The following is a 27816-nucleotide window of genomic DNA, read 5'->3' as shown; positions in this document are numbered from 1 at the left end:
CTCAGATAACTAATGACGTTGAGCATCATTTAATGTGCTTATTAACCAAATGTAGACGCCTTTTTGTGAAGTAGATATTAAAAATATTTGTCCATTTTCAACCGAGCTATTTTATTCCTCATTTTGCAGCTGAAAGAGCTCTCTGTATATGCTGGAAAAACTTCTCTTGTTGAAAAAATTAATTGTTATTTTTTATAAACTATGTCATGCTTTTTTATTTCCTTAATGGCCTCATTCAAAGAGCAGGAATATTCAATTTAGATTAAGTCTGATTCAACCAAAAAAAATTTATGATTTTTGCTTTTGTGCCCGAAGAAGTCTTTGCTAAAGGCACACATATTCTCCTATGTCTTTGATTAGACATTTTTATTATTTTTAGCTTCAGTATTTAGGTCTGGAATCCATTTTGAGTTAATTTTTGTGTTTGTTGAGAGGTGAAAGCTGATGTTTATTTTTCTTCTACAGAGATACCAGGATCATTTGTTGGAAAGACTGTGTTTCCCCCACTGAAAACACTTTGTGCTTTTTTCAAATATAAAATACAGTTTTCTGGGATTTCTATTTTGTTACATTGATTTACAGAGGATGTAATAACTTTGTTATTTATCAAAAATATATTAAAATTTTCTGGTTATGCTGGGGATATAGTTTTTACATAGTTTTATTTTCTTTTCTTGTAGCCGTATATTATTTTGGAGGATTATGGGGAGACATGGATACAGGCAGCCTCTTTAGCCTTCAACTATCCTTATATGAAATTCAGAATCACATTAATAAGCTGCATCAAATCTCAATATTATCACTAATAATAGTGATAATAATGATAATAATGTGACAGATTGCAAGATCAATACAGAAAAATTGTATTTTTGTACTTTAGTAACAAATCTGAAAATGTAATTTAGTAAACAACAGCATTGTAAGCAGGAAGAAACTTAAACTAGAAAGAAATTTAACAAAAGAATCATAAGACCAATGCACTGAAAACTACAAAACATTTTGAAAATAAATTGAAGAAGATCTAAATTAATGGAAAGACACTTTGTGTTCATAAACTAGAAGACTAACATGGTTAAGATGGCAATATTTCCTAAATTGATCTACAGATTCAATGCAATCCCTGTAAGAATCCCAGATGGTTTCTTTATAAAAATCAAAGGGTTGATCCAATTCATACAGAATTTCAAATTCCCTTAGATGTTCTAAATAATCTTGAAGAAAAGTAACAATTTTGGGGAACTTACAGTTTCCAATTTCAAAATTTACTGCAAAGCAGCGGTAATAAACAGTGTGGTACTAGTATAAACATGGACACATAAATCAATAAAATAAAACTAAAAGTTCAGAAATAAACCCATTATTATGATCAACAAATTTTTGACAAGAATGGCAAGACTATTCAATGAGAGAATAATTAGTGTTTTCAGCAAATGGCACTAGAATAGATGGTCATATGCAACTAAATGAAATCAGATTCAAACCTCACACCATATACCAATATTAATTCAAAGTGGATAACAGAGCTAAATTTAAGAGCTAATGCTATGAAATTTTTAGAATAAAACATATGGATAAATCTGCATAACCTTGGATTTGGCAATTGACTTTTATATATGACACCAAAAGCATAAACAAAAGAAGTGAAAATTGAAATGGAGCTTCATTGAAATAAAAAAAAATGCTTAAAAAGTATTAAAAAACAGTGAAAAGACAACTCATTTTCTATGATTCTCAAAGGATTATATAAACATGAAAAGGAAAGCAATTTTATATATAAATGTAAATAACATACTCACTCCCAAAATCTGTTTGAATAATTTTACTTATGTTAATATACTTGCGGTGATTATAGAGTATTTCTGAATCACATGTATAGTTATGGTTGGGTTTAAGGCCTTCTAAAATAATGTATTTCTTATCAGATGGTGTTTCACCTGAAATAAAGAAATATTTCAAATGAGTATACGATACAATATTTCACACGTACATTTATTTTCTAATTTTACATTTATAATTCTCTATTTAATGTTTATCAGACTGAAACATCTATGAAGATTGCCAAAATAATCAAAGTCAAAGATCCCAAAAATAATTTTGCTACATTCAACTTTTATGAAAATACAGGTTTAGTGTCCCTTACTCAAAATTCCTGGCACCAGTGTTTTGGATTTAGGTGGGTTTTTTTTTTTCCTTTCTTTTTCAGATTTTTGAATATTTGCATATAGATGGTAAGATATCTTGGGGATAGGACACAAGTTCAAATGCAAAATTCATTTATGCTTCATATACGCCTCATGTCCACAGCTTAAGGTCATTCATTTTTCTCTAGGGATGCTGATTAAGCCCTGTGTTGTGTTTCTGCATTTTCACTATGACCAGTCACTTTAGTTCAGGTGTAAAATTTTTCCCTTGTTTCAGCTGCATCATATTGGTGCTCAAAAAGTATTGGATTCTGGGAACATTTCAATTCTGGATTTTCAGATTAGGGATGTTCAATCGTATATAGTAAGTATAACTTAAAGCTAAGATTGCACCTCAGCTAGTCTTTGCCTAATAGATTCTCTAGAGAGAACATTATGTTATCATTGATCTGTCTTAGGTTTTCTCTTCCTTTCCACATGCATTTGCCTCATGTCCATCCATCTATACTATGATGATTACATGATGATTACACCCAGTACAATGCTCCATCCTCTATGTGTGTGTCTGTGGGTGTGTGTGCACGCACAGGCACACATGCACACATTTGTCATGCCAGCTATGGCCTGGCAGATGGCTTTATGTCAAAGGGTGGGGGAGTCCATCTCATTAAATTCAAATACACTTAAAAAAAATACTATCTCAATTATTAGTTGCCTCAATTCAAACCCAAACTTATCCCTCGAAGCATGTGCTGTTCTTCTTCTGCTTTACTGATAGCTAAGTATTCTTGAACTTGTATATGAATTTTGTTGATGGAGGACAGACAAAATGAACTTTTGAACCATACAATCTTGTATTTGTTTTCTTTCTTCATAACAGAGTTTGAGTATCATCATCTTCTTATAAAACCCTTTTCTCCTGTTCTTTCAGCAATGCTTGTGTATAACAACTGCCAAGAAAGTTCTTGTAAATTAATTGAATTTTAATTTTTCAATATTTGTTTTTCATGAGCTGTATTCATTTGTTTTGTGAGTTTGTTTGTGTGGCATAGATAATTTAATTATTTAACTCTAAATATACCACAGACCAAGAAAAAGAAAGAAAGAAAGAAAGAAAGAAAGAAAGAAAGAAAGAAAGAAAGAAAGAAGAAAGAAAGAAAGAGGGAAGGAAGGAAGGAAGGAAGGAAGGAAGGAAGGAAGGAAGGAAGGAAGGAAGGAAGGGAAACGGAGGACAAGAGAGCAGAGAGAAAGAGAGAAAGGTAGAGATTAAATACTATCTAGAACAACATTGTAACACAAAAAAATTATCTGGTCAGTGTTATATTCTTACCACATTGAAATCTGTATGTAATTTTATTTCCATCGCAAGCAAACTTTTCAGTTTTCCATTCTAAATTAATAGTAGTATTTGCTTTTTCAGGCGGTGTATGATCCTCTAACCGAAACTTATCAACCCCTGTCAAGTAGACACAGAAATAGGCTTGATTAGTATTTCATAATGTGTGCCATATTCTCAGTAAAAGCCATTGAAATTATGCAAATGACATAGTATTTGGTAAGTATTGAGATTGCTATGGGAAAAAGTCTAATAACTATCAGGATTTGGCGTTTTTTAATTATTTACGTTGTTATTTTTAGCACCATATATTTTGGTAGTGTTTCATTTAGAAGTTATGCTACTTTTAAAAAAGAAATGCTAGCCAACATATTAATAAAATTGTAGCTTTTGCAAATTTTAAAAAACACTCCATTTTGTATTTTTGTTTATGTCTTCAATTTACTGTTTACTCTTTCATTGGCTTTTAATTGAATGATTATTGTAAAAAGTATTGGGGATTTCCCTCTTGGATAATGCATTTTCAAGTATTGTCATTTTCTGTGTGCAATTGGTAATTTATCTTAGTAATATTTAGGGAAAATGAATAAAATAAATGGATTTTATTTTCAAAACATATTTGATGTTAACATATTTAAATGTTAATAAATTCATTAATACTTGAATTATTAAATGATACGAATTTTTTTAATAACACAGCTGTGGAGCCCCTTTTCCAGAATGCATTTGGCTAAGAGATTCTTCCCTGGAGTCTGCCCAATGCCTGTCACCACATCCTCTTTCCCAGCAGTAGCTTGGCTGACAAAACCAGCTTGGTCTTCCTAACATGACCATAACCTCCCTTTTTGTGAATGTATTTTGGTTCTTCCCATACACATCAAATCCTTTATGTTTCTCCCTCACGTATTTCAGATACATTACATCAATACCTGTCACCCCCTCCTCCTTCAGATACATCAATGCCTGTCACCCCCTCCTCTTTCCCAGCAGCAGCTTAGCTGATAAAACCAGTTTGATCTTCCTAACATGATCATTACCTCCCTTTTTGTGAATGTATTTTGGTTTTTCCCATACACTTCAAATCCTTTATGTTTCTCCGTAATGTATTTCAGAAAAATTTGTACTTAAAAGAATAAATACACATACATATATAACTAAAGACTTCAATTAAGTAGAGGAGGATAAAGGAAATTACGAACAATCAGCAGGATAAATTATACTTCATGCACATGTTAAAGAAGTAGAAGTGGTGATTCATGGATGTAAACAGAAGGCTTATAGGACTCTATCATTTTTACTCGGTTAAGACTGCAGAAAGTTCACCCACTTGTGTCAAGGGACTTCCTATCCCTCAGCCCTCTTCTTTCACCGGACCAGCTCCTGGGACCACTAGAGAACACCACACCTGAAAGGGTACTATTTTAATAAATGTATGAAAAGAAATAAATTGATATTTACCTGGTGGCACATCTAATTTTAAAGTTTTGTTGGGAGCAGTACATGAATCACCAGATATGGTAACAGTCCTTATTTTACATTCTGTAAGGTTATGCAACATGTTGTTTGTGCAATCAAAGTCTGCACATTTCACCTCCTCATTAACATTTAGCTTTGCTGTAAATAATTTCGTGTTATTGTCATATACGTAATCCACAGTGATGTTTGCATATTTTTTATCTAAAAGAAAATAGAACATTGAGGATTATCTTATTTTTCTAGAATGAACAAAACTACATTAAATGCAAATGCCAAAATATCACAAATCAACTAACCAAATATCCCCAAAAACTTGAAACAGAAAAAAACACATCAGATGCCTCCATATTATTTTTTTATAATTTTCTGTGCTTTACTGCCCTATCAAGGACCCCAGCTCGTAAATTTGTATTTGGATGATTATCAGATAAAGATCTGTCTTCCTAGCTGGACGTGGAAGTTCCATGAGAGCAAAGTCTAGTCTATGTTTATTATCACCGTAAATCCAGGTATATGCATGATATTTATTACCAATAGGAACTCAATAGTTACCCGTTGACTTGATGTACAAATAAATGGTGCATCTGAGTAATTTCTTCTTGCTTTATAATTTTCTTGTTTTCTAAAATGTAATTATTAAATATCTGTTTCTTCAAATATGTGGAGCATTAATTATTCAGAGACCACAAGCCCTCATTTATTCCTTAACTTGTGTAACATTATTATTGATAATATACCTCCTAAGCACCTTGCTTTAGTGTCAACAATTTCTGCTTACTGATAAAAAACATTTTTTTCAGCAAATATAAATTTATTCACTGATTTTTATTCAAAAAAAATTATTAGGCCCTTATCATGAGTACGACATGATCACAAACGCTAGGAACACAAAGTCAAGTTAGCGATAATCAGTGTTTAGAAACGTATAATCCAGTGTGGAGGCAGACACACATGAATTGCCGGAGACATATAAACCTTTAAAGCTAGATTATGCATGAAATAATGTGGCAGTAAAAAGAGAGAGATCCGTTCCACTTGGAGGTACAAGACAGGATTTCCAGAGAAAGTGACTTAGTTTGTGTTTTAAAATAAGAGCAGGAAATGGAACAGTAGACATGGGGTTTGGGGAATGAGGGCGGAGCAGAATTCCAAGTGTAGAGGAAGACCAACCGTGGCACAGAGGCAGGAAGGAACAGTATGAGTTTAGAAAAGTAAGTGGGCTGGGCGCAGTGGCTGATGCCTGTAATCCTAGCACTTTGGAAGACTGAAGCGGGTGGGTCACTTGAGGTCAGGAGTTCAAGACCAGCCTGGGCAACATGGTGAAACCCCATTTCTACTAAAAAAACAAAAATCATCTGGGGTAGGCAGCATGTGCCAATAGTCTCAGCTATTTGGGAGGCTGGGGCAGGAGAATCACTTGAACCTGGGAGGTGGAGGCTGCAGCGAGCTGAGATTGTGCCACTGCACTCCAGCCTGGGAGACAGAGTGAGACTCCATCTAAAAAGAAAAAGAAAACAGTAAACGAAAACTGTAAGTGGTTTCATATTACTTAAATGAAGAACATAAGGAGGCAACGAAGCAGGAGAAGTGGATGGAAACCTGATTATAAAAGATTACATTAATTAAACTGACATATGAAGGCCACTCCTTACACTAAATGTATGGAAAGCTACTGAAGGCAGTGACTTCAGTGTTGAGATTCAGAAATGAATGAAGGCATAAGCCGTGACCATGAAGAAAGACTTTGTTTCAACTGAGAAGAAAGAAAAACAGTGCAGACAAAGTGTTTACAGGTATCTGCTTAGAGCCAGCCTCTGGCACACCAGACAGAGAGAGAGAGAGATTTTCTTTCTTGATAAGCTTTGACGGTATTATCCACACTTTATATTTTCATCATACTGAATCCTTGTCCCCCTCCCCCTCACCGACAAACTTGCTGTCATTCCATTTTTTTCAAATACCTAAAGTGAAATTAAGCTGCTTCACCAAAGTTGTCTAACAGGAAAATTTAGTTTTCAACTTTTATTTTGGATTCCAGGGTTATATGTGCAGGTTTGTTACAAAGGTATATTGCATGATGCTGGTGTTTGGAGTAAAATTGAATCTGACATCAAGGAAGTAGGCACAGTTACCAATACAGGCAGTTTTCCAACCCTTGCCTTCCTCCCTCCAACCCTGCTTAGTATTTCCGAGGGTCCATCATTCCCATCTCTACGTCCGTGTGTAGCTAGTAAATTTTCATCCTGGTACTCAAATCTAGGTCTGAATATAAAATCAAAACATCTTGCTACTAAGAGATACTGGCTCTTAAGATTTGAGACTAGGATTGGGCACGGTGGCTCACACCTGTAATCCCAGCACTTTGGGAGGCTGAGGGGGGAGTCACGAGGTCAACAGATCGAGACCATCCTGGTCAACATGGTGAAACCCCATCTCTACTAAAAATACAAAAAATGAGCTGGGCATGGTGGCGCGTGCCTGTAATCCCAGCTACTCAGGAGGCTGAGGCAGGAGAATTGCCTGAACCCAGGAGGCGGAGGTTGCGGTGAGCCAAGATCGCGCCATTGCACTCCAGCCTGGGTAACAAGAGCGAAACTCCGTCTCAAAAAAAAAAAAAAAAAAAGAAAGAAAAGAAAAAGATTTGAGACTAGTCTGGTGAGAAATTAGAGCCAGTGAGTTTAGCTTGCTAGCAGGTCCTGAAGGCTGGGAATAAAGGAGGAAATAATTAAAGTGTTATTCCAAAGTGAGGTATGCCAATTCTAAGTAGATACACTTACCACATGATGGCTTAGCTGGAGTAGTAACTGTAATGGAGAAGAAAAAGAATGCAAATTATTAAAATTTTGCTTTAGAATATATGCCATGACATGTTTGGGAAAGCTGATTTACAGCACTTCCACTTCATAAAGTCTATCTAGTTAGATTTCACAGAATAGGAAGGATTTGCCTAGTACAGTGTTTTAATTTCAAAACTTAAAGCATTATAAATGAATGAGCTAGTTCTATCAACATTTGCATGAAGATAGCCAATAAATACAGTTAATATTAAGACGCTTGGGTACACATCTAATTGTGATATGGCAGCATGGCTGAAGATTTACACAGCCAGAAATATTTTGAAGTTCTTTACTTCTTTGATTAATCTCAATATAAATTTATATAATTATAACCCCCATAGTATGAAATTTATACTTTTCATTTAAAAAAAGTCAGAGAAAAGGCAAGAACTGTTTCATTCTCTAGTTAAACTTTTATAACATCTTTGCATATCTACTCGACCCAGGGTAATAAAGGGACCTCTCAACAAATCAAGTAGTATCTTGTGTGAGTATATGCATTTCAGCGAATAATTAAAAGAGCACATGCTTTGTGAAAGCTAGGACATCTCTGCTTGTGTTGGAAGAATTTGAGGAGAATGGTGGGCTTGCAAGCTCTGATCAGCTCGCTTGCTGATTCCCAGATACCACCATTGCTGTATCCAACCCTCAATGCCTCTCTCCTTTATCTCCACGCCCTCTCGCTGCTTAACTGGAACTCTGCAATCAGCCTTCTGATGCTCACCACTTGCAATGGACAGCCCTTTTGATGGACTTGTTCTCTTCCATACCAATACCCAAACCCCTCTGAGAAAAAGTTCTAGTAGATGTGGTTATTTCTCACACATGTTTTCTGATGGATTATGACAGTAACAATTATATCCTGATCTCATCAACTGTTGCACTGCTAAGCAGAGAAATGTCTTCCTGCAGTTCCATCACCCTCAGGATTCAAACACTGAATGAAACTTAAAGCAAGAAGCCCGAGGTAGAGCGGGTGGAAGGCCCTTGTGAGAGCACATCGCCAGGCACGTGGGGACTGTATGGGTGCATGACTGAGGGTAACGTTGTCACCTATTTCGGTTGAATGGATCGTGCTTGCAGAAGGGCTCAGAGTGACTGTTTCATGGGAATCTGCAAGAAAATAAACAGAAGAATAAAAGTTAATGAGTTTGTTATATTAAAAGGTGAAAGAAAAACTCTTTAGGAAAGATAATTTCCTAATGGAATCTTTGCTCTAGGAGTCCTCGTTTGATTTGACTCCTGCTTGTTTTTAAAATCGTAAAGTGAATCCAAGATTTATTTCAAGGCATTTAAACTAAACATTGTATAAATTCAGGGAAAATTGTTCATTCCCTGGTATAATTCTTACTTGATGTGTGATCTTCCTCAAATGACTATTCATTTCCCTTTCATCCACAGCTCTCCATATTTGGATTCTCATAAGGGTCACAATTACTCTTTTTAAATATTTGTTGTATGTCAGACTTTTTACATATTCAGCCATCACATTAATATTTCAAATGAGTATTCTTATGTCCATTTTTACAGAAAGCTAATCTGATATACAGAAAGTGTTAGTAATTTGCCCTATAGTCAGCTAGAAAGTTGAAGAAACTGGATTTGATCCCAGACCTATATGACATTAAAGCCTATTATTGATTCTTCTTTGCCATGGACTTTAATAATATTATTAATAAAATATGCCCAGAAAAAGCTCACTGGCAAGTTTCTTTTGGATAATTTGGTGTTGGTATGTGAACATTTGTAAAATGAGAAACCTGCAAATAATGTTTGGCATGAAATAAAAGAGCCACATTAAAGTTTGAGTTTCCATTTCATTTCTTTAACTGAAGACCCCTAGAGCACCGTCAGACCTGGGGAGTTCGCTGTGATGGTGGTGTTGGCGATGCGTGCAGGTAAGGCAGCAGAGCTGTTGCGTGCAGGGATGGGGGTGGTTCCTAATGGGAAAACTGGGTCTGGAGGAAAGGTGCTGGCTGTACTCCTCTCTCCTGGAACATCTGCAATCAGAAGGGCCATCAGCACTGTCACTTGTGTCTGTCATGCAAGGGCAACAGCCAGACAGTTAACATAAACACAATTACGGAAGCTAAGGCAGAGCAACAAACCTTCAATCACTTCTGCTATACCACGACGCATGCATTCTACAGAACTGTACCAAAAACACCAGGGCTTATGGGAAAGATGAGTTTAGGGGCAGACAACTGGAAACCTATGCAGCTTCCTAATCAGAGCACAACTTAAAAATATATACAGTTTGGACAGCCCAAAAAGTCTAAGCCTCTGGGCTGACGGCTGCCTTAGGCAATATAAAAAATGCATCAAAGCAGTAGAGACAGGTGGTGTCTTGGTGGTGCTGAGACCATGTAGATGTAGGTAGAGCCTGAGTGTAAAAGGTTGGCACAGGAGGAAGAGCAACTCGATACACGCTGAGAGCCTTGTGGGCACGCACCTCTCTGGGGAGGGATCCCTGGGTGCAGGGGCTCAGTTTTAATTTTCTTAAAACAGAGCTGAATAGGATCCTGCCTGTGCCACAGCATGAGTTCAAAGGTTTTCTTTTTTTTCTTTCCAGCTGAAGGTTACAATTCTACTTTCACTATTCAGGCTCCCCTGGCCGGGAAAAATCAAATTGGCTTGAAATCCAACAAACTCCATGTTACAGTGACATCAGTCTCTTATTTCCAGTCACATAGGTGCGAATTGGCATAGAATCTAGTGTTGTAGCCAAAGAAACTGCACATTGTACTAGGTTAGAACTTTTCATTGTCAGACTGCATAATACCTAATGTATTTTACATCTTTGGCCAACATCACACCCAGAATTACACACAGGCAATCAATGTGTATTCATTTGGTGCCTACTAGATGACTAGCACTCTGCTAGTTGCCATGGAAAAAGCAAAGGAAATATGAGCTACCCCCTATTCAAGAGCCTGTTGGGTTACTTTCTGTTAAGATCCCTGGGGTCATCAGTTCAATGCCATGAAATTGGTCTAAGGTTTGCAGGCAGATTCTGTGTTTCTGCAGTGATATGCGCACGCACGTTCTGAACATGGCTTTGGTTTGGGCATGCATATGTCTACCAATTACAAATGCAGTGCAGTCTATAATTTCACACCTACATTCCGTTAGAAGTGAAAACGTGTCTTCCAAATCACTGAACTTGGGTTCTCAGCTCAGTCTTCAAAAGCCACTAAACCGTGGAATTTAACTAAACCACAGAATAGAATGAACAACATAAACATAAGGTTTTCCAGTCTGGATCCCCAGAGGAGGGCTCAGCAGAACAAGGAGAAGAGTGAGGGAAATTCATTCATTCATCTTTTGAAAAACTCATTCAGACACAGAACTGGCCCTCTGCAGAGTTTTGAGGACGCTGGGTTTGTCTGCAGGCTTTTCCCACCTTCTTTTCTGCGCTCCTCTCACTTGCTTGTCCCCTCTCCCCGCTCCAGCAGCCCCTGCTCCCAAGCTGTTTTTGAGGCTTCCATTGTCGTCCTCCCCAAACTCCCTACCTGCCCTCCTCCTCATCTGAAAAGTTCTTTTCCCTTGATAGGTAGGTACTCTCAGCGGTGGTTCACGGGTGGTATTTACAATTTTAATTAGGTTGCTTAATCCTAATAGATTTTTAATGAGTGGAATTAGCCACTGTGAGTGGAAGAATTCGTTGGTCAGGACAGAGCAGACTAGTCTGTGTGACAAGCGGCCCCCAGGGGTCAGTCCCCTTTTGTTATTTTACAGTTTCTGCCCCTCCACAATTTCTGGATCTGTGGATTTGCAAACAGCTTTAAATGTTTTTATTGTGGCTCCCATGGCAGCGGACTAGGTGGAACGAGGCAGGTGAGGGTGGCTCTTCTCCCACGTGTTTAAAGAGTGTGGATTGTCTGGAATGATTTTTGTTCCAAGGGCACAGTTTCAATACTACAAAATAATAATTATTCTATTTGATGTGTTTGATTCCTACCTAAAGCCAGACCATGTTCCTAAGAGCTACCTAAGCCTACCATTTATATCTTTAACTTTCAAGTGCTCAGGTTGCTGAAATTATATATGCGACTGTGTGGATTTATGATCTGACAAAAGACATATTTGTTTTTCTTGCATATAAAGGGGCACCACGAAGTGATTTGGACACCTATTTTGGAAAGAAAAGGGAGGGGATATTTTGCATTGTGTTATAAATACAGAGATGCCATCCTGAAAAATTCTTGATGTTTGAATAGTAAATGAGACCATTCATTTCTTTTTTTCTCATTCTTTAAATAACAATTTCATTGTGGTTACAACTTCTCACTGCCCTTCATTGATAATAAGAATCACTCTTCGCCTTTTTGTTTGTTGGTACAAAGCCTTTAAGTAAAGATTTATGCATATTATTTCCTGTAACAAAAAGGTTTCCCTGTAGAATGATAATTGCCTAAAATATATTTAAAAAGACTATCCGGAATAACTCTTTCATCCTGAGCAGAATTGCTGTCGTCTCACAACTTCCCTTATTATTTCATCTCTATTAAAAGGATATTTGTTCTGTGGTTCCCCATTCCTAAGAGTGACTGAAATTCCAAATTCATCAACTAGCAAGGGCCGCACGTGGAATGAGTGGTCAGGTTTCCTCACGTCATTCTTAAATACAGGTAGCTGTCAGGCACTCTTCCTATTTGCACAAGTCTAAAGGACCCGCAAACCTGAGGTGTCATTGCCGCCTGGGGCAGGGCTGAGTGTGGCATGGGCGGCGAGGCCGCTGAGTGTCTGCGTGTCAGTTCCAGCAGAGGGCGCCTGCGAGTCTGCGTGCGTGGGAAGGAGAGGCGGCTGCTCTGACGCAACACCTAAGGTAAGAAAGGGAGATGGTTACATCGGCCTTCCGACTGCAGACGAGCCGTTTAACACGAGGAGGTTGTAAGGCGCAGGTTGCGATTGTAGTTTACCGAGCTGTGAAGTGACCTGAGCGGTTAAAATCTGCCTGCCAGTGCTTAAGTGCTTGGCACTGGAGGTTTTCTGAGCTGCAGGCGCCCAGGGAGAATGCCTGTTTCCAGGTGGCTTCGCCGACTTTCAGACTACCACGAGCTTTCTGAATTCCCCATCAACGCTGCAAACTGACAGATGGGCGTTTCTCTGCAGGCAGGATAGGAAAGCAGCCTTCCAGCATGCTAGTATCTCTTACAAATCGCAAAGAAAATAAGAAATTTAAAAATGGGAACGAGATGTGACAGACGTCTACCTAATATACGCAAGGGCCAAAAGGTATATGAAAAAGTGTTCAGTGCTATGAAGAATTTTTTAAATGTAAGTCAACATGAAATAGTTCTAGCTAGCATACTGGCAGGGTTTTGAAAGATTGATCATCTCTAGTGTTTGAACACGTGGAAGCAATCTCATACACCCATGCTTACACACACAGTCTCACACACACACATTCACTCTCACATACTCACAAAATCATATATTGATAGCCTCAAGTGTAACCAACGATGGTTAAAAAGCTGTCTTTAAGGAACAGAATTTAAAGGGATGGTTTTTTCATTGTGTGTCTTTTAAGTATATATATAAAGTATACATCTTATATACTTTAATCCTATATGTATGTATATATAAGTTTAAGGTATATACACACACAATGCATACATATACTTTATAGATACTTAATAGTATATACACATATATACACAATTAACAGTATATACAAATGTATATACACATACACCCATCTGTATTGAGAATGTTTTGAAATAAACTCTTTTTATAAAAGTAAAATTACATAATTTAATATTATGTATATGGATGGTCATTGTAATCATTTTCAAAAATGAAAAATTTTGAAGAGTGTATATAATATTCTTAGAAATTAAGATTAAAGGATTCCCCACAATTATATCAATGAAAAAATTGGTTGCATTCTGCAATATAAATCAATCAGAACCATAAATTAAATAATTCATATAGACTTTATTCCAATAGATAATTGAAATATCACCTGATGAAAAGAACTCTTTTAGAAAAGAAAGTGTGTTTTCATTTGAATGCATAAACTTTTCAAGCTAATTTCACCATCAATATTATTTTGCTGAAGCAAGTCCGTATTTTTAAATTACTCATTCTTATTTTCAATCTATTCCATTTTAAACCTTTCTCATACTTTGCTCTATCTATAAATCTATGACTAAATGTTTTTAGATTTTAAATCTGTGGGAATAAAAGTTGGGAATATTGCATGTTATTTGTATATGCGAAGAGAAATACAGAACCTTCAAAAGGAAATCTTTATGACACTCCTCAGGCAATAAAAATTTGGGGCAATGAGTTCAAATGTTTATAGTGTTTAGACAGGTCCTGGTCGCTACTTCCTCTGGTGGCAAGGAAACAAATGAAGATTAAATACACAGTCCCGGCTGGGCGCGGTGGCTCTCGCCTGTAATCCCAGCACTTTGGGAGGCTGAGGTGGGCGGATCACAAGGTCAGGGGATCCAAACCATCCTGGCCAACATGGCAAAACCCCATCTCTACTAAAATACAAAGAATTAGCCGAGCATGGTGGTGCACACCTGTAGTCCCAGCTACTCGGGAGGCTGAGGCAGAGGAATCACTTGAATCCAGGAGGTGAACGTTGCAGTGAGCAGAGATCGCACCACTGCACTCCAGCCTGGTGATAAAGCTAGACTCCATGTCAGAAAAAAGAAGAAAAAAAAAAAAAAAAAGTCCTGTACTTGTTTTAAGAAGGCACTGACCATTTATTTAACTGCTTCCTGTATCCAATAAACTTCATCAGTATCGTACTCAAAGTACTTTGATGTATCCTAAACAAAATTTCTGTGATGGTGTTATACATGTTTTTTGTTTTTTTTTTCAAACGAAGATTGTTAAGCAGTTCGAATAGCTTAGTGTCTTTTATCAGAGTATGTCTAAAACCCGTTCGCCTAAAAAAATGGCAACATAACACATTGTTTCAGAAAAGCACGAACACTCTCCTGATGGTACATTTGCGTACTGAATACACTGGCAGACCTAATGCTAAACATTAAATGAGTATATACATATATCAGCATTTTAAGGAACATCAGTGTTCCTCCTCAGCAAAAATGCCTCTCACGTCAATCTGATTTTTGCTAGGAACATGGCCACATTGTCTTTAATTTTATCAGTAGAGCTCACAATCCTAATTTTAAAATGTTTTCAATCATGCCAATGCTCTTAAAAGAAACTCAAATAACAAAATTGGATTGTCAATTCTCAGAGTGAATTTTTTAAAAATGCATTGTCTATCTTCAACAATTTTTGGATAATGAGAATCTAGAATGAAATAAAGAAATAGGAAGATTCCTGTTTAAGGCACCTGCCAAGGAGAGCAGGACTGGTAGTCTCTGAACTAGGAAATTCTGATTTGTCCAGGCGGCGGGAGCCTAAGTGAGCAGGAACTGGGAGAATCGTGGAGACTGAGCAGATCAGAGGATACTAGCCCAAATGTCCCCACCTGATTGTACTTGGAGATCTTGCTTCCTTCCTTCTCTCTTTCCTCTCCCTAACAACGTGCATTAATTACTTCAGTCAACCTCTATTTTACAGATACCTAATTTCCTGCAATTTCTGTAATTGAATAAAATCACATACTTAAAAACTGTGCACATAATTTAAAGACAAGCTGTACTGATAACTTAAGAATTTTTAAAATGACATTTGCCCTAATATTTAAGTTAAATATTAGGGCAAATGTTGTTTGCCAACCTGTTGTTTTAAAAGCACTAGCATTATCCAAAGAGTCCAGGGTTACTCGGGTTGGAGCACTGGCTGGAAGAAGAGAAGGCGTGGTCTCTAAGAAGCCATTTTCTCTTTCAGAGATGCTTGCGGGTGAGAATGCAGTGGTGTGAGCAGGTAAGGGGTCGCCTGAAAGTGGAACACTGGACTTCTTTGTTGTTGTCGGTCCTGTTATAGTAACGGAAAATGGAAGAAGAACAAAATAAATATGTGAATCATATCCTAAAATGTGTGCTTATCCGAGTATACGAACTCCCCGGTCCCAGTCCATTATTATGTGTATGTATATGTATCTACACATACACACACACATATGTATTCGTAAATATGTATACACACACATATATATATGCATATATACAAAGACTGATACATACAGAAATGCATATGATATGTAGACACAGATCTAATACAAGCTACAGGACATTGGCTGAAGATAAAAATGGGGAAATGAATTGGAAGCAGCTGTTCTCTACCCTCTTCCCATTCAGTTGCTGGCTTCTCACCTAGCCAAAGCAACTGAGTTCAGAGGGATGAAGCATAATGGGTAAAGATGATTTTAAAAAATTAAATGTTATAGATAAATAAAAGGATAGAGAAAGGCAAAGTTAGAAGGTTTTTAGGAGAGTAGGATTTCAGGAGAAAAAAAGCGAAAGACAAAACTTCTATTTACTCATGGAGCTGTTTAAAAATAAATTAAATGCAAACAAAGCAATAAAAATGTGTGTAAAGGACTGAGAAACAAAACTCATAACTAGGTTTACAAACAGCCAAAGTCTACAGAAATGCCTTTGACTTCATGATAACGAAGAGACACAATTTAAGGCACTGAAATAATTTCCACAGTTCAAGTCTATTTTAAAAAGAGGAAACACTATGACAAAGTGGCAGTGAAATAAGCTTATGTGCAGTTGATATGAGTGTATAATGGTGAACAAACTCTGCAGGGCAAATTGGCACTGTTGATTATAGTCCTTTAAAATTTTTTGTGCTTTTACTGAAAAAAGGGGTTTTCTTAATAAAAGAATACAAAAATACATCAAATTTGTTTAAAAAAAAAACTCATGATCTCTGGATGTTGGGATTATAAAGATATATTTTTAAAATTTTTTTGTTTAACATAGATTTCCTTTTTGAAAAACAAAAAAATATATTTTTAAATCTTTTATTAAACAAAAGCTAAGCTATATCACACAACAAGTAAGAATTCAGCTCAACAACATTGGGTAAAAGACAAGGGCACAAATATGGAAAGAGGGAGAGAATGAGAGAAGCTAGAAAAGGAGTAGAAATGACAGGACAGGAAAGAGTTAAGAATGAAAATTGCATTACTACTAAGCAGAGAAGAAAATAGAAATAGTACGATTTTAAAAACCTCAGCTTTATTCATTAGTAGCAAAGCTAAAGTTAATTGTTACCAAATACAGAAAAAAGTCATCTTAATCGTATTGAACTTCAGCAATGGCAATATACATGAAATATTACAGAACTATTCTGTGATTAAAGAAATGCAAGTGATCATAGACTTGTTATATGTGTTATTTTCCAGTGAAAAGCTTCAATCTCTAAATTTTTGTAACCAAATAACTCACAAATAAATCCATCAAACTTTCACCCATAATTACATGCCAACATACCTAACTAAGTACATTAGGATAGTAACTACCTCTAGTTGTCAGTGAAAAATCAGGTCTAACTTTATATTTTTTCATCTGCTATGCATTGAACAAAAGAAAGGGGGCCAGGCACAGTGGCTCAGGCCTGTAATCCCAGCACTTTGGGAGGCTGAGGCCGGCAGATCATGAGGTCAGTAGATCAAGACCTCCTGGCTAACAGGGTGAAACTTTGTCTCTAATAAAAATACAAAAAATTAGCTGGGCTTGGTGGCGTGCACCTGTAATCCCAGCTACTTAGGAGGCTGAGGCAGAAGAATCGCTTGACATCAGGAGGCAGAGGTTGCGGTGAGCCACCTGCACTCCAGCCTGGGCAACAAAGCAAGACTCCGTCACAATAAAAAATAAAAATAAAAAAGGGAGAGAGGGAGGGTGGGATAAAAGAAAGGAGGAAAAGAGAATAAAGAAGGGGGGTTGGGGATAAAGGAGTGGAGAGAAAGTAGAAAAGGAGCGAGGGAAGAAGGAAGGAAAAAGTTTAAAATTCTGTCTATTCACATTAAGTCACTCATCATTATATATTTGACAATATGACAATTATTAATTTGTTATTTTTAGGTTAAACCAACTCTGGTGTCTGCGGGCTTCCAATGATCCCTTTTGCTTTGAGAGAAATGTTGCAACAAGTTCCCTTTATCATCCACTCTCACTGTTTTATTAGATGTGAATTACAAAGAGACTAGAAAGAAAATCATGCCACATTCTCCTTGTAATAGTACATGATGGTTAATACTGAATGTCTACTCGATTGAATTGAGGAGTGCACAGTATTGTTCCTGGGTGTGCCTGTGAGTGTTGCCAAAGGAAGATTAACATTTAAGTCGGTGGACTGGGAGAGGCAGACCCCCCACCTCAATGTGAGTGAGTATCATCCGATCAACTGCCAGCAGGGCTAGAAAAAGCAGGCACAAGCAGGTAGGAGAAGCGGGCTCTGCTGAGTCTTCCGGTCTTCATCTTTCTCTCATGCTGGCTGCGTCATGTCCTTGAACATCAGACTCCAAGTTCTGCAGCTTTTGGACTCTTAAACTTACACCAGTGGTTTTCCAGGGGCTCTCGGGCCTTTGGCCACCAACTGAAAGCTGTACTGTCAGCTTCCCTACTTTGGAGGTTTGGGGACTGGGGCTGGCTTCCTTGCTCCTCAGCTTGTAGACAGACTATTGTGGAACTTCATCTTGTGATTGTGAGTCAATGCTCCTTAATAAGCTACCCCTCATATACACATCTATTCAATAGTTCTGTCCCGCTACAGAACCCAGACTAATCCCTAGTACCATGCTATTTTGAAGAGTAGCATTCCTGAAGATTACTTCTAGCCAAGCAAATTCAATCCCAGGTGCAGGAAGAAAGGGTTTTCAGAGAACTACTCTCCTTCATATTTTTGCACACATCTTAAGTTCAATTCACATTCCCATTCACAAATAAGACTTTAAAATTAGAAAACCTGCCTCAATTGCCAATTCCACATTGTTCTTGAACCTCCACTTTGCAAATTCTCCTGGTTTCCATTGATTACATTGTTGTGGCCAATATCTGGGAGAGACCATTTTCATTTGCATTTTGGTTAACAGTTTTAACTCACCTGGTTTCATCACATGGAGGCTTGTCACAATAGAGTCAATTCAGAAATAACAGAAATTCCCTCAATAAGATGATGGGTCATCTGTCATTTTAAGCAATCACTTCCCATTCTACCTTATACCCATCCCTTTCCTGCAAATATAACCAACTGGTGTGGTTGAGATGAATCAAACTTCTGTAAAAGTTGGAGATGCTAAGTTGCATTTGAGTAGGTGGCATAAACCAATCACAATCTACTATGCAAGAATGACTTTTATTTATTTGTAAAACATCCCTGCCATGCTAAAAAACTGTAAAATTATATTAGAACTTTTTTAAAAAATAAGGGCATATACTTCTTATGCAGATTCAGAGTGTTTGCAGTAGTATTTTCATGGCTGTTTCATGGTATTTTCATGGTTATTTCATGGCTATTTCAAATAACATTTCATTACTTATCGGTTTTCTTCATTTGGACTGAACTTTTATTTAATGACAAAAATAATTATTTTAATAATCCAATTTCAAGATATGTTGAATGTACCTTAGTTAGAATTGTGCATTATAATATTAAATCAAAATTATCTTAGTAGTTTTACTTACCTTCTTAATACATACTGTCAACCATATGATTATGCAGGAAGTAAATAATACGTTTTCAGTAACAACATTTAAGTGATATGAGTTTTAATCATCTGCAATTTAATTTTTTCTCTTATTTTGTATACTGTGTATGAATTTGTAGCATCTCCATTTTTTACATTTATCTCAGGATTAAGACATTCATTAGGACTATTAATTGAATTGTTCAGTAGAATTTAGAAATTATTTTAAAATGTGTTAGTCTCAAAAGGTTTGCATACCATTGAAAAAAGCAACATACTCTTAAAAAGTTATGGACATATATAAATCTGTTATCTACATATCTATCACATAAATAGACAATTTCTTAACCTGCTTTTAGACTATAGAATTTTGTGCTCTAAATTGAATGCATTTATTTGTAGTCTGAAATATTAAAAGAAAGTAGAAATGTGTTGTGTGATTTACTGTCAAGTTTAGGAAAAGTTACTATTTATACACAAAATACATATACAAATTTAATGACATGTTCAGGTAGTCATTAAACTTTATAATGTATAGCAGAAAGTTTAAGAACAAGTGAATGTCAAGAACTATTCATGATTATAACATTTATCCTTAAAAATGATTTCAGTGATAATAATAGAAAATTTTATCAATGTTAAATATATAAACTTTGCAACCAGAAATTAAATTGAGTAAAAATGCAAATATTAATTCTTACCAGTGGTGGGAGAAGTTTGGTTTTCCCCTGCAAAGAAGAACAAGAATCTCTTAGAAAATTTTGAATTTCATACATATTTGTGTAAACATACATTAGATTTTTACATGTACCTCAAGTCTATGATAGAACATTCACCAAGTGGCTATTTTCAGTAGCTTTTACCCTAAGGAAACTATATTCCCTCTCTTAATATCATGCTTACAAAGCCTAAATATGTCAAAATTATGTTATTTATCTTTTGAATCTCCAGGCTAAATCAAAAACGTAACAGACTAAGGGATCGCTATTGGGATTAATTTCAAGCTTGCAAAAGACTTCTGAGAAACTTTCAAAACATTTTTTCCCAAAATGCATTCATTTATTTAGATAACGATGATTAATTGAGCACCCATTTTGTGCTAGACATTATGCCACATGCTAGGGATATACTATGACCAACATGTAAAAATTCCCTGCCTTCAATGAGCTAAATTTAGTGTGAGATATAAACAAAAACCATCGATACAGCCTGACGACAGGTGAGACAGAACGTGCTAAAGAAACACATAGCGGTATTATCTTATTTATGTTCCAGGTTAGCTGGTAGAGGAGTTGATACAGAGGGTTTCTTGGATATATTTAAGCTATGACCTAAAGGATTGCATATAGTTAGCTTGGTCCTTGAGGAATAAGAAGCTGGGATTCATCTTTCAGGCTTTGGACAGCATTAGAGGGACGTTGTTAAAGGGAGGCCTAAGGGAGAAGCATTTGAATTTTAAGTCAACCTTTTAGGAAATGGAAAATGGATTATTAGAGAGCAAAGGTGGGGCAGGAAAATAGGAGACTAAAAGCAAAGCAAAGGAGACAGAGATGATGTCTTACTTGGAGAGAATTGTGCCCCAAAAGAAAGGCTGGGGGAAAAGGTCCATGAAACACTTAAGACTCATCCAAACTCTGTAAATCCTTGCAAGTGAGAATAAGGGAGAAAGAGTAATAAGGAAAATATCTAGATTGATATTTTAACATGCTAGTGAGTTGTGGTTTTGCTGAACTTAAGAAATAATAAACAGTAAGTTGGGAGAGGCGAATTGGTATTTGCTTGAGATTCCATGTGAAAATGTTTAATAGCATTTGAACATAGAGGTTTGTAGCTCATGATATATATCTGGGCTGAGGCTATAGATCACCATATAGATACATTTTGCAGCTATGCAGGTGAGGGAGATCATCAAACTACATAAAAGAGAAGTGTCCAAGATAGAATCCTGAAGTTCAGTGAATATTAAGGAGAGAGCCAGCAAAAATAACCAAATTTCTTAAGTAGGAGGAAAATTGTAGCCAACAAGAATACCCAAAATACTCAAGTAGAGGATATTTCAAGAAAAAATGATTGAATCATATAATATGGGGATAATCATGGGGGATTAACATGGGTCAACCGGATTTATCATCTGGGTTTGTGGAAACGTTGAAAAGAGCAGCTTTCTTGGCATGATAGGAACTGGATTCAGTCTACAGTGAAGTGTAACATTTTCATCCCTCATCTTAGTAAATGACAATTTAAAATATTGTAGAGTTCTTTTCCAGATGACAGCAAACTCAGGTTGTTAAAGGGAATCAGAGGCTGGGCGCGGTGGCTCACGCCTGTAATCCCAGTACTTTGGGAGGCGAGGCGGGTGGATCACGAGGTCAAGAGATCGAGACCATCCTGGTCAACATGGTGAAACCCCGTCTCTACTAAAAATACAAAAAATCAGCTGGGCATGGTGGCACATGCCTGTAATCCCAGCTACTCAGGAGGCTGAGGCAGGAGAATTGCCTGAACCCAGGAGGCGGAGGTTGCGGTGAGCCGAGATCGCGCCATTGCACTCCAGCCTGGGTAACGAGTGAAACTCCGTCTCAAAAAAAAAATAAATAATAATAATAATAATAATAATAATAATAAAGGGAATCAGAGATCAGATGGAAGAATGAATTAGCTGGTATTTAAGGTGACTTCTTGCCTCTGTATTTTATTTTCTGAGCGCAAACTGATGTGAAAACATTTTCTTCCTTCAGAGTTGCCATCAAAGGAGCATTACTCAGTATTTTTCAATGACATTCCCTGGCTTATCCTTTGAAGTAAAATGTATTTTTGTTATACATATTTTTTATATCATTGATGTATGATATATAATTATTAACATATTTATTTTCTCATATTTCTCTATTTTTCTTAATAATTCATACTTAAATATTGTTTTTAATTTATATTGTTTGTATTTTTGTCCCTTTTCTTGTTTAGTTTCATGTAAATTATTGTTATGTTTATTTTCCTGCTAATAGCATTCCCTCTCTTCTTATTTGTTCTTGTTTCCTTCTAAATTAAAGTATTGGAATTGTGTTGATTTGCAACAGAGGTAATAAGAAAAAATATTAGCATAGCAATAACTAATAGCTGTCATGTTTGAAATGAAGGGAAAAGTGTCCTTCATTATCTGTGAAGAACATAGTATATCACCAAATTTAAAATATTCAAGTTGCTTTTGAGTGTGTGAACATATTTTGTACAACACATATCTCTTCTTTATCTGAGAAACATATGAGCTCTTAAACATCTAAAATTATGTTGCTATGCCCCTTCTCATAAAAGCAACTAATTCCTTAGAACTTGAAACAAGTTAATTTGGTTCACTTAGGTTCAAGAAACATATATTGTTGTGCTGGTATGCTGTTGGAGACTAGGTTCCAACATGATAAAAAGCATGATTCTTGCTCTGGAAAAGCTCATAATCCATAGGACACGTATATCCAGCCATCTGCAAAGGCATTTCAGTCAAGGATACACTTAAGACTAATCATCAAAACTCCTCCCATCAACATCTGAATGAATCACAGAATAAGAGGAGGAAGAGAAGGAGAAGAGAAGCAGCTGTAGCCAAGAGTCTTGTGTATGAGAAGTGATTGGCAAGTCATTGTTGGATGCTTTTAAGCAAGAGTATGTGCAAAGGATGAATCAAACAGATCTCATGATAACAGCTTTAGAACAAGAGCCAAGGAGCAAGCATTCTAGGCCATGATAAGGAGATTGAATTTTTCCTCAGAATGATGGAAGCCATTGGATCAGTTCATACGGAGGAGAAATCAGAAAGTAAATTTGATGACAGAGAAAAGAGGACTCTTAATGTTACCTGCACCACGACTTCTACAGACCACTATATTCTCTTGTTCTGATTTACTACCTTGTTGCCACCAAAATGTGTAGCACCAACTATATAGAGCGTTTCATAAAATAAAATTATAATTCATTATCTGTTTAGTATAGAAATGAGAAGAAAAATGCTGGAACACTATGTGAAGCTATTTCCTTTTTAACAAACGAACTGTGAATACCTGAGTAAATATACTAGAAATGTTTCCAACAGGTGCACTGTTCATCAGACTACATACATGTTCCACGTCTCAGGGAGATTAATGAAATTTCAAGTGGTCCAAAAGCATTAAGTTTTTAAAAAGAAATATATGATGTATAGTATTTTAATCTAACTTCTGAAAAAAAAGACGAGGTACATTACGAAAATGAAGAAGACTATTTCTAGTGATTTACTTTTATAAAGAATTCAGAAATGATAGTATAGTGCCTGGCATCCAGTGAACACTCAGTAAATATTAACAATAAGAATAATGTTATATTTTCTTTTTTGAGACGGAGTCTTGCATTGTCACCCAGGCGTAGTGCAGTGGCGCAATCTCGGCTCACTGCAATCTCCGCCTCCTGGGTTCAAGCAATTCTCTTGCCTTAGCCTCCCAAGTAGCTGGGATTACAGGTGTGCACCACCAAGCCCAACTAATTTTTATGTATTTTTAGTAGAGACGGGGTTTCACCATGTTGGCCAGGATGGTCTCGATCTCTTGATCTCATGATCAGCCCCCTTAGGCCTCCCAAAGTGCTGGGATTACAGGTGTGAGCCACCACTCCTGGTCTCTATTTTCTGTCTTAAGCATGACAATAACCTAAGAAGTTTAGAAATGTCAAGTGTCTTGGCCAAGTTCACAAGGCCAGTCTAGTGTATGTGAGCCAGATTTGAACCTGAGCCTGCCTGACTTCACAGGCCAGCTCTCCCTCTTCAGGCATCCCTCTTCTCCCATCAACTTGTCCTCATAGCCTTTCCTCTTCATGTGAAATTTTAAGCATGAAAATTATTTTAGAGAAGGTGTTTATTAAAATCTCATAAGCTAAGTAAAAATGCATCTTTGACTGCAAGTAAATTACTAGTAGTGTTACCAATGCTAAAATAACCTTGACCCTAAAAATAGACAGGCAGATTAAATCATAATTTGCTGAGTGAATGCTCTATAATATTAGAGAAAATTCAGAGGTGTGTCAATTTAATTTATTACAGGGTATTATTTTGACAGGAAAGTCAACCAAACTACACTAATGTCAAGCACAATTATTAAAATTTACAGAGTTTTTGTGTAGATATTAAAAGGTTTCTGGAGCTAGAGAACAGAATAATGGGCATACATATATATGTTTTTTTCTGATCTCATCATCGCTCCATATTCAAAATTTCCTCAAATCTTTTCACCTTTAAGGCAGCAAAATTTAATATCCTTGGAAAACATCATCACATCTAAAGATCTAACATTTTCCTTTCTTCTATGTTCATGCTTACTTCCCATAAATGCCCCTTCAGTTGAATATGTGTTTGCTTGTACAGCCATTCATCGCTGGATACGACTCTAAATTCTTCCACTGAGTAATTTTTAGGCTACACAAAAACATTGTAATCTATGTTTTATCTTATTTTTATATACAATTCAAATATGCACATGTGAACACACACACACACACACACACACACACACACACACACAAAAACACCATTTTATCTTTTTAAAAGAAAATTTCAAGACTTTAGCACCACTGTTTAGTCTTACTGTAAGACTAAGGTTGCTTATTCTCATGATCATAAAATCCCTATAAACAGATTTTTAGTTTTGGTAACACTTTTAGTCAACCTGATAAATGGCATAAAAGTGTTTTCATCCCTGAGCAAAACACATAGAAGCAATTTAAAATAAAAATTTAAATTAAAAACCACTGCAAAATTTAAGGCCATGCCCTTAAGAAAATAATGTAGACACTGGAGTGATGCCGCTTGAAGCGACATGTCCATTTCAATAAGCCGTGTGCACTACGTTGCATAAATCTATTTTTCCCAATTTTTTAATGTTAAAAATTTTACCAGTCTTAAAGTAGGAACACAGTAAAGGTGACCTACATAAAATAGCTTAGTTAAAACACCTACATAACATCTAAAAGACATGCCCCACCCCCTCAAAGTCATGTAATGATTTTTACATCAATGTAAACAGCACATTAACAAATACTTCTGTGGAGAATGCCTTTATATATTAAATAAGGCAGAGGGTAGGTGAAGGTACTACATTATTTTATTTATTTATTTATAAGACGGATCCTCACTCTGTTGCTCAGGCTGGAGTGCAGTGGCGTGATATTGACTGACTGCAGCTTAGCCTCCCAACTTCCAGTGATTCTCCTGTCTCAGCCTCCTGAGTAGCTGGGATTATAGGAATGCTCCACCACACCCGGCTAATTCTTGTATTTTTTAGTAGAGATGGGATTTCACCATATTGGCCAGGCTGGTCTCGAACTCGTAACCTTGTGATCTGCCCACCTCAGCCTCCCAAAGTGCTGGGATCACAGGCATACGCCCTCGTGCCCAGCAGTACTTAATTATTTAGAGAAAACTATGCAATCAGATATCTGCAATAAATTATCAATGTTTCTATCCTATATTGTAATTCTTCCTAAATTACACGAGCAATGACTTCAATTGTCTGTTGCACTTCACATATGCAAACAATATTAAACATTACCAAAATCATAGATAAAAGCTACCGTTCTGAGTCTTCACTGATAGATAAAAAGACCTAATGAGATTGGTTGTGGCCACACACAGTGGTGCACACCTGTAATTTCAGCACTTTGGGAGGGTGAGGCAGGTGAATTGCTTCAACCTAGGAGTTCAAGACCAGCCTGGGCAATATGCAAAACCCCATCTCTATTAAAAATACAAAAATTAGCCAGGAGTGATGGTGCGCACCTGTAGTCCCAGCTACTTGGGAGGCTAAGCCCAGCAGCACGGATTGATCCTGTAGGGGAGGTAATGGTGCCACTGCACTCCAGCCTGGGTGACAGAGTGAGAGTCTGTCTCAAAAATGAAACAAACAAACAAAAAGATTGGTTGTATAAGATATTTAACTATTTCATGACCTGTCCATTTATACTGGAGTAGATGGTTACATATTAATCTGCTTGTCCAATGCAAAACAAATGAACTGATGTAGTTATCTAAGTTGTTTTATGTATGTGGACAGCCGTGTTCTCTACCCTAGTTTCTGTGTTACTTAAAAGCAACAATATATTCTTAGTATACCGAGTCAAATAGATCTGGGAAAAGCAACATTTTTGCATACAGTACTTAATAACTAGTGCACAATAAATATTTATGTAATACTTGGAGACTGTTTAATATAAGTGGCACTACAATATATGTAATCATTCTTTATTAACAGTACTGGGAAGGTATGGAAAATAGGTAAATAAAAATACGTGAAACAGCAATGGAAATTAAGAGGCACATGTATAGGTGCGTGACGATAAAGAGAAGACATCACTATTTCTCAAACTATGAGCTGCATTGAGCTTTCTCGCAAATTTTATGAACACATCAAATAAATATAAAATAAAGCAAAGTAATAGAGCTAGTATTTCTACATATTACCGTTTCTACATTCTACACTTTGACTTTTATCTTCTAGGAATGAAATTTTCTACATTTTTTAAAACTTAAATGTCTTGTGTTTTCATTATTTAGTAAAGGAAGTATTTAGTAATATTTCAGTAGGTGGCACCATAGCACTAAAAATCTGTAAATTATCTAAGCTCTTTTTCCCATTATAATCCTGTTGTGAATCACCAGTGGAATTGACTAGATACACTAAACAGATGAAAATGTAGATAACAGAACACTTGATCTTCAAAGCTGTGTTATTCTAACACATGTACTGTTACCGAATTTACCTTTCCCAATATGTTTCTTTTACAACTCAAAATGTTTAAATGATCACAAATCAAAGTTACCTTGAAGTCACACCCCTAAGTCCCCGATCAAAGATTTCAGCAAAAACTCGGAATCAATTTGACTGAAAATGGCATTTCAAAAGGCATCCTTGGGCTTTACACAGCACCTGTTCTCCCTCTCCCCTCCAAAAAAAAAATGGGATGCTATTTCCAAGAGAATTTAAACCTGTCTATTTCTGCAAATCTGGGAAAAGTACAAGGGCAGAAAGGTAAAATAGAGTAGATGAAATAAATACGTATTCTCAGCAACTGCCCTAAAATGAATGATAGCACGTTTTGAAGGTTAAGAATGCATACCTGACCTCCATAAACACAAAGGCTGTACAAAAGCAGAAAAAGCAAATCAAGACAAAAAATAAGGGTCAGGTAAAACAGATATGTATTGGCTTTTCTTTCTTAGCAATGCATGATCGTAATAAAGTACACAATAAAAATAAGAGAATTATACTTTTATTCATTCTGGAAATCCGCTATTCAGTCCACAGCAAGAAATCATATTAAATTATTAAGTATTTATGGAGTAAGCACTCTGGGCAGTGACACTCCAGGTATGATTTCAGAGAACCACAGGAAACAGTCTTTTCTACCCTCCATTAGCTTATCAGTAAATATATATTA

At 36.4% G+C, this 27816-nt stretch overlaps 1 protein-coding gene across 9 annotated transcripts in view; it reads right to left on the bottom strand.

Annotated features, from left to right (window-relative positions):
- The window catches only part of PTPRC (protein tyrosine phosphatase receptor type C), a 122736-nt gene that overhangs the window by 49305 nt on the left and 45615 nt on the right, over positions 1 to 27816 (bottom strand). For 4 of the 9 annotated variants that reach the window (XM_032288641.1, XM_032288643.1, XM_032288644.1 and 1 more), the window contains exons 3-11: positions 20067 to 20093; positions 15504 to 15701; positions 12473 to 12613; positions 9647 to 9790; positions 8844 to 8903; positions 7731 to 7757; positions 4936 to 5154; positions 3472 to 3597; positions 1797 to 1934 (exon numbers count right to left, since the gene is read on the bottom strand). In XM_032288641.1, coding sequence (XP_032144532.1) covers positions 1797 to 1934; positions 3472 to 3597; positions 4936 to 5154; positions 7731 to 7757; positions 8844 to 8903; positions 9647 to 9790; positions 12473 to 12613; positions 15504 to 15701; positions 20067 to 20093 — 1080 coding nt within the window. The remainder of the gene's footprint in view (positions 1 to 1796; positions 1935 to 3471; positions 3598 to 4935; positions 5155 to 7730; positions 7758 to 8843; positions 8904 to 9646; positions 9791 to 12472; positions 12614 to 15503; positions 15702 to 20066; positions 20094 to 27816) is intronic. The other 5 variants (XM_032288645.1, XM_032288646.1, XM_032288647.1 and 2 more) reach the window with 4 other exon arrangements.

This window comes from Sapajus apella, unplaced genomic scaffold (assembly GCF_009761245.1).
Source record: "Sapajus apella isolate SASKATOON/1434 unplaced genomic scaffold, GSC_monkey_1.0 scaffold22, whole genome shotgun sequence".
NCBI lineage: Eukaryota > Metazoa > Chordata > Mammalia > Primates > Cebidae > Sapajus > Sapajus apella.
This window is presented reverse-complemented; position numbering and strand designations above follow the sequence as displayed.